This window comes from Haliotis asinina, chromosome 4 (assembly GCF_037392515.1).
Source record: "Haliotis asinina isolate JCU_RB_2024 chromosome 4, JCU_Hal_asi_v2, whole genome shotgun sequence".
Lineage (NCBI taxonomy): Eukaryota > Metazoa > Mollusca > Gastropoda > Lepetellida > Haliotidae > Haliotis > Haliotis asinina.
Window position 1 is genome coordinate 35,057,099 of NC_090283.1, and position 12,842 is coordinate 35,069,940.

The following is a 12,842-nucleotide window of genomic DNA, read 5'->3' on the forward strand; positions in this document are numbered from 1 at the left end:
GGTTACACAGTGTATGGACGAATCCTCTAGGTTACACAGTGTATGGACGGATCCTTTAGGTTACACAGAGTATGGGCGGATCCTCTAGGTTACACAGTGTATGGACGGATCCTCTAGGTTACACAGAGTATGGACGGATCCTCTAGGTTACACAGTGTATGGACGGATCCTCTAGGTTACACAGAGTATGGACGGATCCTCTAGGTTACACAGAGCATGGACGGATCCTCTAGGTCACGCCTTGTTATTTGACCGATCCGGCAGTTACATAACTGGCATGTTAGAAGCTTCTGTTCGATGAGCATTTCATGACTTGTTCTAGCCTCATCATCAGTTAGAACAATCCTACCTGGTGATTATGTAGAACCAGCCCCGAAATGTTGTACTCCAGAATAAAAGGAAGGTCTAACCCCAAAACATCTCTAGGATCTGGCAGGACACACACTACAGACTGTAGTTCACTCTAGACACACACAGCTTCTTGGCGAGGTATGTGTTAAGGAATATACATGAACTGGGAAGCGTGTTCACCCAAATGCTATGGGTTTCTTATATATTTCAGTGATAATAACGTCGCTTAACATGGTGGATGTCTGGTTGTTCCTATTCAAGAACTGTCTCTATGCTGTGAAAGCAAATGATTTATAGAGACAGTCTAAAACCCAAGTTAATGATATCATACTATACATCTCTCACAGCACTATTATAATAGTGAGTTCTATACAAAGTTTATTGCCAACGTCAGCTGTGACACGAGTAGCGTCTCCCTGCGTCCATTCTACCTACACCACACACACAAATACTGAAATACTCACAGGACGTCTGACTAATCAAGACAACCGTTGGTATCACACTCAAATGCAACCAAGGCGTCAATGACTGGAAATATGAATGGATCGCCGTGTCTGCAGCAGGGGTCCGCGAGCTTAGTCTCAGGCTAGATCAGTCTCAGTCTATATGCATCATATACTAGTTGATCGGGGGTCAGCTGAATTTACCAGTTTCACAATACGTGAACCAGTGTATTACGTTTAACTGACTTTATGACAAATGATATCATAATGTTATCACAGAGAGTGGAATGAAATGTGATTTGACGTCGGCTGTAAAAACTATGAAATTATGAACAATTTGACGCACAAACTGTCTAAGTTCTTCAGCATCGTTTTTAAAGTATGTTAATGCTTGGACCTGTCGGGAGACGTTTAAAGAGTAATTACGACATAACTGCTCGGGTAATGTCCTTATCGAATCCTCGCTACAGAAAAGAATGTTCCGGACGAGATACGATGTTTAATTGTAATTCGTCACTGTGATTGCATGGTTGTGACACGTGTAGATTGATGAATGTAGATATCGCAATATGTGCAGTCTCAGTACCAACCTGGTGGACAGGTGGTGCGGGTCAGCTGTCACTTGGCACACCTCGTCACCCAGGTAGTTAATTCTCATTAACCTACAGCTTCGTGACGGACGTTATCTCAACACTTCCTGTACAGGTGAGATTTCAGCATGTTCATGCTATATATGTGCTTAATATAATCACATTTCCCACATTTGGAGTTTTCCGAGAGTAGTAGTTTTAGTGCTTTAATTCAATCACAATCAATGTGCGGACGTTGTACAAACACACGAGCTAGTACTACAGCTGTGAAATCTCCCGTTTGTGTTGAGATGTTCAAGTCGGACTTAAGTCAACATAGTCATCACACGCAGAATGGATAGTTTTATTGCTGACTGCATGAACAGTCTCTCTGTTACATCGTTTTACCAGCATTTAATGAAATATCAAATATGTGTGGCACCGGCATCAATACAAACCCTTATAACTAGCCCTATACACAGATACACAGAATCATGAAGGGCAAATAAACTGAAAATATAATTGCACATTTGTTACAAATATGAATTTTTCTAGATTTCTTTGGTAACGTTCCAAGAGAGAAAAAAATTTCTATAACATTAGTAGAAAATATAAAATATCCAAGAAAAAGAGTTAAAGTGCTCCGTAGTAGTTATTCTAATAAACAGAAATTTTCAGCGGTTTCTCAAACACTGTAACGTTTAAAATTTAATTTGGAAAACTCAAACAGGCTTTTTCTTTCACTTCTCCAATTTACACAATTCACACTCAAACTCGCATAATTTATATAAAAAGTTAAAGGGGTTTGTAATAACAGCTCTCCGGTTTCTGGTTGTAGGAAGTGTTAATTACTCAAGGGCGCCCGATGCTTCTTCGACGTCATCTACTGGGTTGTGAGTAATCAGTCCGCTGTTTCTAAATGTATCTGTAGAGTCCACATCCCTCTTTTCGAGTCTCAGTGACGTGTCACTGTTGATGTTATACAGGGATTCTCCTTGGAAAGACGTCTTGTCTAGATCACGAACTTTTTTTCTTTTTCGACCACGTTGAGAATGGGTAATGGACACCAGCAAAATATTCTGCCATAGTTGTATACTCTCTCTTGTATGTAGTTCCTTTAAAACCCTCAAACTGCTAGACATGATGCTGTAGCATATAGCCACAGACACTATAAGCTGTATGGCCCTCTGTACGGTAATACGGTGTCATCCGACATGACACGTAGACTAACAGCTAGTCTCTGAAATGAACATATTTTACTGAAAAAAACGTTAATTGCGAAGAAAAAACAATATAATGAGATGGGGCCCTGAGACTTTCGTCATTTTCAGAGGCTATGGAAATCTAGACTTGCCACATTTTCTAGACTTGCGTGGGCTTTCTTGAATATATATACTTCAGGGTCTGTACGACAGACTACATGACACGCTGCACAGGGTCGTACGTCAGACTGTATTACCCGAGGAAGATTCATAGAACGTATTTGCATCTCACCGACATGTTAAATATACAAAATGTCAATAACCTCCTTACCGACTATATGACAAGTAAACAAAACTGGTAAATTATGTTCAAGCTGAGCGTTTAAATAAGCAGTAGAAGTCAGTAAAAGAGGTGTGTACATAGTGAACTCCAAAACATCCAGCAGAACCGATTTCGAAATCCCTGCACTGTAGGCGTCATGTTATGACGTTATACAACTGTTGGCGACACAAAAGTTACCGTGGCAGTGGCAGTAATATGTTTTTCCAGTTGTGGCCCTCCTAGGGAGTGGTGACAAGAAAACTTGTCTAAGAGTTATTGGCCAATGAAATAAAAGTATTTTTCATGAAGGTAAGATAAATTGATATATATTGTACAAGTTTTCTCCATGTAATTATACTTCACCGCTAAGCTGTGACATGATATGTTGTAAGATGTTTACCACGATATCCAGTGTCAGATCTGAGATGCACCCAAAACTAGATACAGGAGGACGACTGTGTACCGCCATGGAAACTGAAGGTCTGTCCGTTTGATTCTACGGATCCTTCAAATACCCGGGAGAGCGTGTGTGAAGGAATCCTTTCAGGTGTGGACTCCACGTTATTTCCTGTTTCCAAATTTCATACATATGTCCTGAAGTTTTAAGATATAAATTATATTTGCCTTTTGAGAGTTTACGTCAGACATAACGTCACTATACAATCCCTATGGTAACATTAGTATGTCATTTTACTAATATGTACATGATGTACTGGTGGAAACTGTGTGAGGAATGGACATTACACCAGGGACCAGGTTGGGTCAGCAGAAGTCAGCAGTGCGGTAAGGTAGAGTGCCAGCAAGGTGTACGACAAGTGATGTGGGCTGTGTAAACATAAACTGAGTGATTGAGTGAGTTTAGTTTTACGCAACACTCAGCAGTATTCCAGCTATATGGCGGTAGTCTGTAAATAATCAAGTCTGGACCAGACATTCCATTCCAGAGCATGAGCATCGATCTGCGCAATTGGGAACCGATGACATGTCTCAACCAAGTCAGCGAGTCTGACCATCCGATCCCGTCAGTCGCCTCTTACAACAAGCATTGCCGCCTTTTATGGCAAAGATAGGTTTCACTGCCTATTCTACACTGGACCTTCACGGGTCAAACATAAACTGCTATAAACTTAAGCTAACCCACATAAAGTGCCCATGTCAGACACAGCGCAAGTATACACACTCCGCAATCTATTTACTAACATATCCGATATGACCGCCACTGTTGTACCTGAGTGGACATTACATGGTGGCCAGATAACCTCAGACGGCCTACTCTATGTTGGGGCAGCCGTGCTGCTGAGGTAGCGTTCAAGTAATAGGTTAGAATAATGGCGTTAGGGAATGAATGATGAAACAAAAATTATTTCAAAATGTAACTGTATAAAATTCGATGCCAAATATCATCCAGTTGCAATGGAGCTATTGTTTTAAGGCACCTGGAGTAAACAGTTAAAGCAAACGAAGAAAACTGAGGCATACTTCCAAGCAAATATATCGCACTTGCATTAGTTGATGTATTGTAGCGTAATAACGTTATTGTGAACGTTATTACGGTTCAGCCATATGAATGAACATTGATGTGAAGGCATAATGTGTTCATCTATGTCTTAATATGTCCTAGAGTGTACGCTTGCTGATCCGGTGGCTGCATAATGAAGACCCGCAAGTGTAACATCTTGCTGCTGAAGGTCCTCCGGCCACGTGGTCTGATGCGACTGATGATGTTCCTGTGTGGTTTGTTTGTCGGGATCATTTACCTGACGGCGTCATCTGTCCCACGGACAAACACAGGTTCAACTCACAGGTCTGGGCTGAGGATGGGGGACAGCGTAAGGTCGGCACCCAGTGGTGTGTTTGACCAACACATGGCCGGCCGAAAATGGAGCTCAAAGAAGTTTGGAAACTGGTCTAATGGTGTAGAAGATGACATCACGTATCCTCCATTTGTTGCAGAAAGTCCACCTCATGGAAGAGGTATGATTATACAGTTGGCAAATCAGGAAATATTCAGTTACCTCTACATATAAACATGACATATGTCGACTAGGAAAGTTAACTTGATGTACTGATGTCATATTTACGCTGACTCAAATGATAACCAATTTTCTTAGGTGAGTATGGCCGCCCAGTGACCGTCTTCCCGAGCCACCTTTCAGCTGAAGCAAAGCAGACATTTGATGAAGGTTTCAAGAGACACAGCTTTAACCAGTTTGTTAGTGACATCGTTTCCGTGACCCGTCGACTTCCGGAACCAGGCCCTCCGCAGTGAGTGTTTTTAGCACTGTGACTTCCAAGGAACCAGGTAGAGCAAGAGGTATAACTTGGTATCAGAAGCAACAATTGAGAATGCATTATAAAAGCTGCATTCCGTGTAATACTTTAGCCTATGCTGTTCCAGATGTCGGTCTCTGAGTCACCAGAATATTCTTAAGGCGAGTGTCATCATGTGTTTCCACAACGAGGCATGGTCTACTTTGCTGCGCTCCGTGCACAGTGTCATCAACCGTTCACCACCACACCTCCTCCAGGAGATTATCCTTGTTGACGACGCCTCAGATCTAGGTGCGTATCACAATTACTACATCTCATACTAATGCACGTGCATCCTCGTTTTTCCATTTCTAATAACATCAAGGCATGTGGAATACACTTCGTGCCCCTCCCCTCTACGTGAAACCTACACTACCGCTCAAATTGTGATGACTTTAAACAACTGTTACAGACAGATTCACATTGATTGTGTATATTTGTCCAGAATATCTTGGTGCAGCCCTGGAGAAGTACATGTCAACGCTGGGCATAGTGAAGATACTTAGGACAGGTCAGCGGGAGGGGCTGATAAGAGCAAGGTTGTTGGGCTACAAGCACGCGATGGCCCCTGTCCTCGTCTTTCTCGACTCACACATCGAGTGTTTCCCAGGTAGGGTCGGACTGTGGTTTTACGTAAACATGACTGAAAATTAATTTATAAAGTTATGGCCATAGTTAACTTTTATATACACAAAAATGAAAACTTAACACTCCGTATTTTGGGGGCCATAATTGTAATATTTATTATAAGGCAATTATTTTAGCTCTATGCTGTGCACAGAACACATGGACATCAACAGAAAACAAAAACACGTCGCGCCGTTCGTCTTTAACGTTAATAATATTTATGATGTCGGACTACACTCCACAATGAAGTTCACAGAATGGAGAACAATGAGTCTGAGGTGTTCAGTAACGATTGTGTCCACCTCTAGTGTCTCATACAGCCACACAACGTTTCCTCATGGATCTCAGAACGTTAGTGAACACTCCCCGAGGAAGACGTCGCCATTGCCCAACAGGAACACTTTGAAGACCTTGCAATGTCTGTGGTAAATTGACTTGTTGACGAACACGTTGCCCAAGTTCGTCCTAGATGTGTTCGATCGGATTGAGATAGCGGCTACGTGGTGGCCAGTCCAGGACTTGAACACCAGCATTTCTTAGAAAATTCTGCGTAAGAACTGATGTGTAAGGCCTAGCTCTGTCTTGCTGGAACGTTAGTCCAGGGGCGTGTCTCTGCATGGCCGGAAGCAAAACAAGTTGTAAAATGTGATCCCTGTACTGGACAGCACCACACCTTATGTGTCGTGTGGCCCTCGTATGTCGGTTACGGCGATGAAGAGGCGTTAAGATTGGCGATGGGGAAGTCCGGCGTCACGCAAGCAATTTCTGGCCGTTTGTGGGGTTACCCTTCCACCAAACATCAACCGACTTGTGGAAGTTGCAGCGGCAAATGTCTTGCGAAGATGACGTAATCGTATTGCTGCATCTTGCCGGAGTGACGTCACACATGACGCTCCTGGCCTCGGGGGATCTGCAACTGTTCCCATTTGATGCATTCTCATCCTGAGATTAAAACTCGTTTTCCTTGAACAGTTAAAGGTTTTTGCAACAGTAACCACAGACTGACCAGCATGGAGCCTCCCAATAGCACGTTGACGTTCTTCATTTGTAAGACGGGGCATTTCCAAAAGGTCATAAAAATGAAACTTTCAGTTTGTTTTTCCAGTTCAAATTCACTGTGTTTATTCGGTTTAGGCAAACATGCACAACTTGACCTAATGATTTTGTGTTTGCACGTGTATTCACATTTGTTCATTTTTCTAGGCTACAAAGTCAAGGAATGCACGTGACCTTACAATTTCATGAAATTAAAGGATTCACAATCTGTACGTTTATTAGGGATACGGTTTGAAATATTCCAATGAACAGAAACAAAAAATTCGTAAATTTACCAGTGTCACGTTTCCATTTTTGCTCAGTATATTACGAAAGGATACAGTTAGGCAAGATGCTACGCTGACGGCCCCATACATCGTTACCGCATTACGTATCCTAGGAAAATACCATAAGAAAAGTTCCTTTGACAGTGCTGAATGGTAAGGTACCTGTTGCTAGGTTGGCTTGAACCCCTGCTGGATCGGATTGCTGAGGATCCTTATGCCGTCCCCTATCCAACAATAGAGTCTATCAAGTCCGACACATTGTCAGTCAAACCCCATGCTCCCCTCAGCGTTGGGACATTCTCCTGGTCAAATCTCATCTTCAGATGGATTGGGATCCATGAACTCCGTACCAAACCCGCCCGTTCTCCGACAGCACCCATCAAGTGAGTGAACATCGCACTGTTGGCACCGTCACTAGCGAGGTGTCACGAGTCTTGATCACTGATGAGTCAGATGGTTCCAACTAAACCGTGTGTCCGTGTGTATTTTCAGATCCGCCACAATGCCTGGTGGGTTGTTTGCGATATCCCGTGACTATTTTACTCTGCTGGGGGCCTACGACCCAGGACTGGACTACTGGGGTGGAGAGAACATCGAGCTGTCTTTCAAGGTTTGGCTGAAAGGGGAGTCACCGGTCATGTCTAACAGTTGTAGTAAACACTGATCCTGAAGACATACGGGTGTTTCGTTAAAGCCACATAAATTATATAAATCCAACTCCAACACTTTACGGCACTCGTATTACTGTAACAGCGATCTCTCAAAAGAACACACGAGCAGACAGATGATAGATCTTCTGCGGTAGAGATGTGTTGGTTGCAACCTTATATCTGTTAACTTTGTGGCAATATTGCCTGTCCATAGAGCAGGTGTGGATGTGTAAAGGGACATACTAATGACTAAGCACATACAGAGCTAATAATTTCTTACTGTTAACTGTTAACCATGCTAACGTTCTGGATTGCATTACGTCACGAGAGAATATCACAAAAGAACACACGAACAGACAGACGACGAATCCTCTTTGGTAGAGAAATGTTGCAGGTTTGTGTGTAACGACAGCACTTTACAATACACTTGGTTTATTCATTACAGGCGTGGATTTGCTATGGCAGCACCCTACAAGTCCAGCTGGGTTTACCTGTTACAGGTGTGGACGTCTAACGACAGCTCTCTACAATACAGCTGGGCGTGTCTTTGATATACGTAGTTTTTGTTACGGCAGTTTCAGGGTATAGCTGGTTTTATTTGTTACAGGTGTGGATGTGTAACGGCAGCATAGAGGTGCTTCCCTGCTCACATGTTGGTCACATCTTTCGGCATAATAACCCCATCCTTTGGCCCATCCCTGGTAGTGATAGGAGGAACGCTGCCCGAGTGGCCGAGGTGTGGATGGATGACTACAAGAAGTTCTTCTACGAGACCACTGGATCTGACAAGGTTAGTGATAGGAGCAGAAACATCGGATTCTGAAACACGTAGGAACACTGGATTCTGAGACAGTAGGTATTAATAATGAGAATGTACATGGTGTATACTGAAAATATTGATATTGGCAGATATGCTGTTGTCAGTGACAGGTGGGCATGCTGAATGGGGTGACAGGTATGTATAGTGAGGTCGTTGACAGGCAGATATAGTAAGGTGACAGGTGGATACACTGGGGTCCGTGAGGTGACGGATAGATTTACTGAGGTGGATATATGTAATGTTATATTTCTGGATCTCAACATCACAACAGTTCCTGTTTCAAGTGGGTTTCTACAAAGATTAACCTCCATCCCATCCCATCCTATTCCCTCTACCCCCTAAATGGATTCATCAGTACCATGCTGGTTGCAAATATCCGTTGAGTACAATGAGTTCATGGTATTCGGGCTAATTTGCATGTATTATTCCCCCTCAGGTTGTTGTTGGAGATATCTCGGAAAGACAAGAACTACGTCGGAGTCTACACTGCCACGACTTTGAATGGTACTTGAAGAACGTGCTCCCAGAACTTCCAGTGCCCACAGACTGTCTGACTGTAGGAGAGGTATGCCACCTGTATGCTCACACTCAGTGTATGTCTCAGTCCATTCTGTAGACCGAGGCACTCCACAGCGCTTTGTAAATTTTCATGATGCTAGTAGTAGGAGGCCCTCAGGTACTCACAATCCAAACAGACAAACGATGAAACGTTGAACGTTTCATGACTGTTCCATCCAAGTACTTACCATCAAACACTATTCCTGTGTATGCTACTTATTGCAAGTCTACTTTTATTTCCAGATTCGGAATGCCGCCTACAGTAGCTGTATAGACTCGATGGGGCGACAGTCCCTGGTGCCGAGCATGTACACATGCCAGGGCAAAGGATACAATCAGGTAGGGGCATAGTGACAACTACACAATGAGAAATACGGAATTAGATCATGACCTGGTTACCCTTAGGATACGTGTATAACACTTTGATAATAATCACATCTTCAGTAAAGAATTATCACGAGATAAGACTATTGCAGTTTCCCTTAGGCGAGATGCTTGTCGTAAGAGGCGACTAACGGGATCGGGTGGTCAGGCTTGCTGACGTGGTTGGTATATGTCATCGGTTCCCAATTGCGCAGATCGATGCTCATGTTGTTGATCACTGGATTGTCTGGTCCAGACTCGATTATTTACAGACCGCCGCCATATAGCTGTAATATTGCTGAGTGCAGAGTAAAACCAAACTCACTCACTCCTTAAGCGAGGCATCTGCGGCCCAGAACACATCCCTAGATCCAGTAAACTTACTTACTTAATGCAGATAAAATATTGGCTATAAATGTTTTGTAGTTTTGTCTTCAAGTACACGTGCATATCCCCGTCCCTTGTCGTAAAAAGACTAAACTGGGATCTATATAGAAACCACAGACCCACCCATACTCGCACAGACCAACACATACGCTTTTACTCACATCTTTGCAAGTCCCCACTTGTCTGTTTCTTGTTCCCATCTGCGTCTCTCTCAACCAACAGTTTTGGTGTATGCGTGACAATGGCCAGATCTGGAACTACCATCAACACCTGTATGTTAAGGGCGGGAATGTCTCCCTGAACCTGCGTCACGGAACAAGCTGGACATACACTCAGGTAAACGTTTGCCAAACACACTTAGGTAGATGTTAGCCAAATGCTCTCAGGTAAACGTTTGCCACATACGCGCAGGTAGACGTTTGTCACTTACACCCAAGTAGACGTTGTGCCACATACGCCCAGGTAGATGTTAGCCAAATACATTCAGGTAGACGTTTTGCCACATACACTCAAATAGATGTTTGCTACATACACTGGCTCAGATGTAACTAGAACAAGAAGGAAATATTGAAGAATACACACTTGTTGATTAAACATATTACAGCTTATAATTGCCACGGGCTGCCACATAAATAATAAACTGACTGCAATGTATCTTTTGACATACTGAGCTGAAGAGTTAAAACTTAATCCTGCCTCGACTTGTTTTCGCAGGATGGACGTTTACAAGAAAAGAATAGTGGAATGTGTCTACAGGCAGACAAGAAGATTCTCACCGTCCAACCCTGTTCTGGACACAGGTCTCAAGTGTGGACACTCACGCCACGCCCTTCATAGCCAATATCAGTGCCAACATTAAGTCGGGCTATGGACAATCGAAACATACCTCACTACTATAATGTAAAAAAATACAGTTTAGCCCCGAGCTATCACGGTAATAGTATATTCATGCTTATGATACTATTGGGCCGAACTGAACGAGTAAACAAGTACTTGTCCATGGTGCTGAATTCAAGACTTACATTATTAAAACCCCACGTCCAGATCAGCAATACAAAGGTTTAAGTGAAAGTCTTTATACATAGCATCACTGTTTACTCTCGAACTTTGCACTCATTATTGTGTAACGTTTTTAGCTGCCTTTCATTGTGAGTAATGTGATTTCAGTCGTAAACAAGTGTATTTTATACTTCCACCACTGACATGGGCGTACGCCGCGAAGGTTCCACGAGCAGACGTTAAATGTCACAGAAAGCCAGCAGAGGAAGTGCAATAGCTACTTCAGTGATTGCTGATTGTTGTGTCCAGTGACATGCACTAACTAGGAAGACACTGTGACACACACAGAGTCGTGCAAACTTCTACACGTGTGAGAGTGCCTACTCGCGCGACCGAGGTATGGTCACCCTAAAGATTCAAGACCTCATACTGACCTCGGAAGAACGTAAAATCGCCCGTGTATTAAAATTGGCTTAGATTTATATCGGAACTGACACATTGTTATAGTTACTATTACTCACGTTGTAGGACGCCAGATGTTCACCTTGAATGTTTTAGGTTGCTCATTGTTAATAAAGTTTTAAACCGTCAGTTGTTTTGTCTTTGTACAATGCAATGAAGTCTGTTTCTTTGTTGTTGTTGTTGTTTTTTTCAGTTCACGTTTGTGCATTCTAGCACCCCCTAAAAGACTGTTGGCCATGTATGAATCGACTCCTGTGCATTGATCTGACGTCGTTGATGCGACGTAATGGGTACATATACACCATAGTCGACGACAGTCAGTACAATTCTCACCATAATCTACACACTTGTATTTTGACCAGAAAACTACGCTAGTTAGCCGTTCATGATCAGAGCGCTTCCACAAATGGGTGCAAAGTAGCGCATGTAGCCGACAGTTAAGAAAAACGGTTGTTATCACAAATCTGATGAGATAATATTTCATAACCCATGAGGGCGAAAATGTCGGGGGTTCATATTTTTCATACCACACCTTAAGGCAAAGTATCTCATTGTCACAGTGACGTGAACTCATGAACAATGTTATGACGTCACGTTTTTACTACGACGTTCAGTTATACATGCCAGGATATGTTTGATAGTAGATTTGAGTTCATTTTCCTCAAACTGAGATAATAGATAGACGATTATATTCGTGCGAAATATAGTTTTAGCCTACCGAACTATCGTTTTTGACAGTTGAGTTTGTACAATGCCCTGACGCCATAAATTACATGATATTGTTTTGACAGCAGGGTTTGTACAATGCCCTGACGTCATCAATTACATGATATCGTTTTGACAGTAGGGTTTGTACAATGCCCTGACGTCATCAATTACATGATATCGTTTTGACAGTAGGGATTGTACAGTCCTCTGACGCCATTAATTACAAGATATCGTTTTGACAGTAGGGTTTGTACAATGCCCTGACGTCATCAATTACATGATATCGTTTTGACAGTAGGGATTGTACAGTCCTCTGACGCCATTAATTACAAGATATCGTTTTGACAGTAGGGTTTGTACAATGCCCTGACGTCATCAATTACATGATATCGTTTTGACAGTAAAGATTGTACAATGCAATGACGCCAATAATTACAAGATATCGTTTTGACAGTAGATTTTGTACAATGCCCTGACGCCATAAATTACATGATATCGTTTTGGCAGTAGAGATTGTACAATGCAATGACGCCAATAATCACATGATATCGTTTTGACAGTAGGGTTTGTGCAATGCCCTGACGTCATTAATTATATGGCATGATATGATGTAAAAACTGATGACGTCACAATGTTGTGGTATCACTGCACTCTCAGTCTGAAGCGGTCTTCACACGGCAAATACATGTTCTCGAAATTTCGAAAGTTGTCAAACACGCGTTTTCACAAGTCAAACACATACTGTTAAA

The 12,842-nt window shown here is 42.6% G+C and overlaps 1 protein-coding gene across 1 annotated transcript; it reads left to right on the top strand.

Moving 5' to 3' along the window:
• The first annotated feature begins 4,539 nt into the window (after positions 1-4,539).
• On the top strand, positions 4,540-10,761 carry LOC137280908 (putative polypeptide N-acetylgalactosaminyltransferase 9). Its single transcript, XM_067812094.1, has 10 exons — positions 4,540-4,861; positions 4,999-5,152; positions 5,286-5,449; positions 5,643-5,807; positions 7,319-7,529; positions 7,639-7,756; positions 8,404-8,586; positions 9,053-9,181; positions 9,418-9,513; positions 10,639-10,761. The coding sequence occupies exons 1-10, from the start codon at positions 4,540-4,542 to the stop codon at positions 10,759-10,761; spliced, it is 1,665 nt and encodes a 554-aa protein (XP_067668195.1).
• The last annotated feature ends 2,081 nt before the right edge of the window (positions 10,762-12,842 follow it).

Bases quoted from the DNA above. Each gene is read 5' to 3' on its own strand.
- LOC137280908 (XM_067812094.1), top strand. From the start codon at position 4,540: ATGAAGACCCGCAAGTGTAACATCTTGCTGCTGAAGGTCCTCCGGCCA. The intron at 5,808-7,318 runs GTAGGGTCGGAC...ACCTGTTGCTAG, and splicing joins ACACATCGAGTGTTTCCCAG to GTTGGCTTGAACCCCTGCTG. The intron at 7,530-7,638 runs GTGAGTGAACAT...GTGTATTTTCAG, and splicing joins TCTCCGACAGCACCCATCAA to ATCCGCCACAATGCCTGGTG.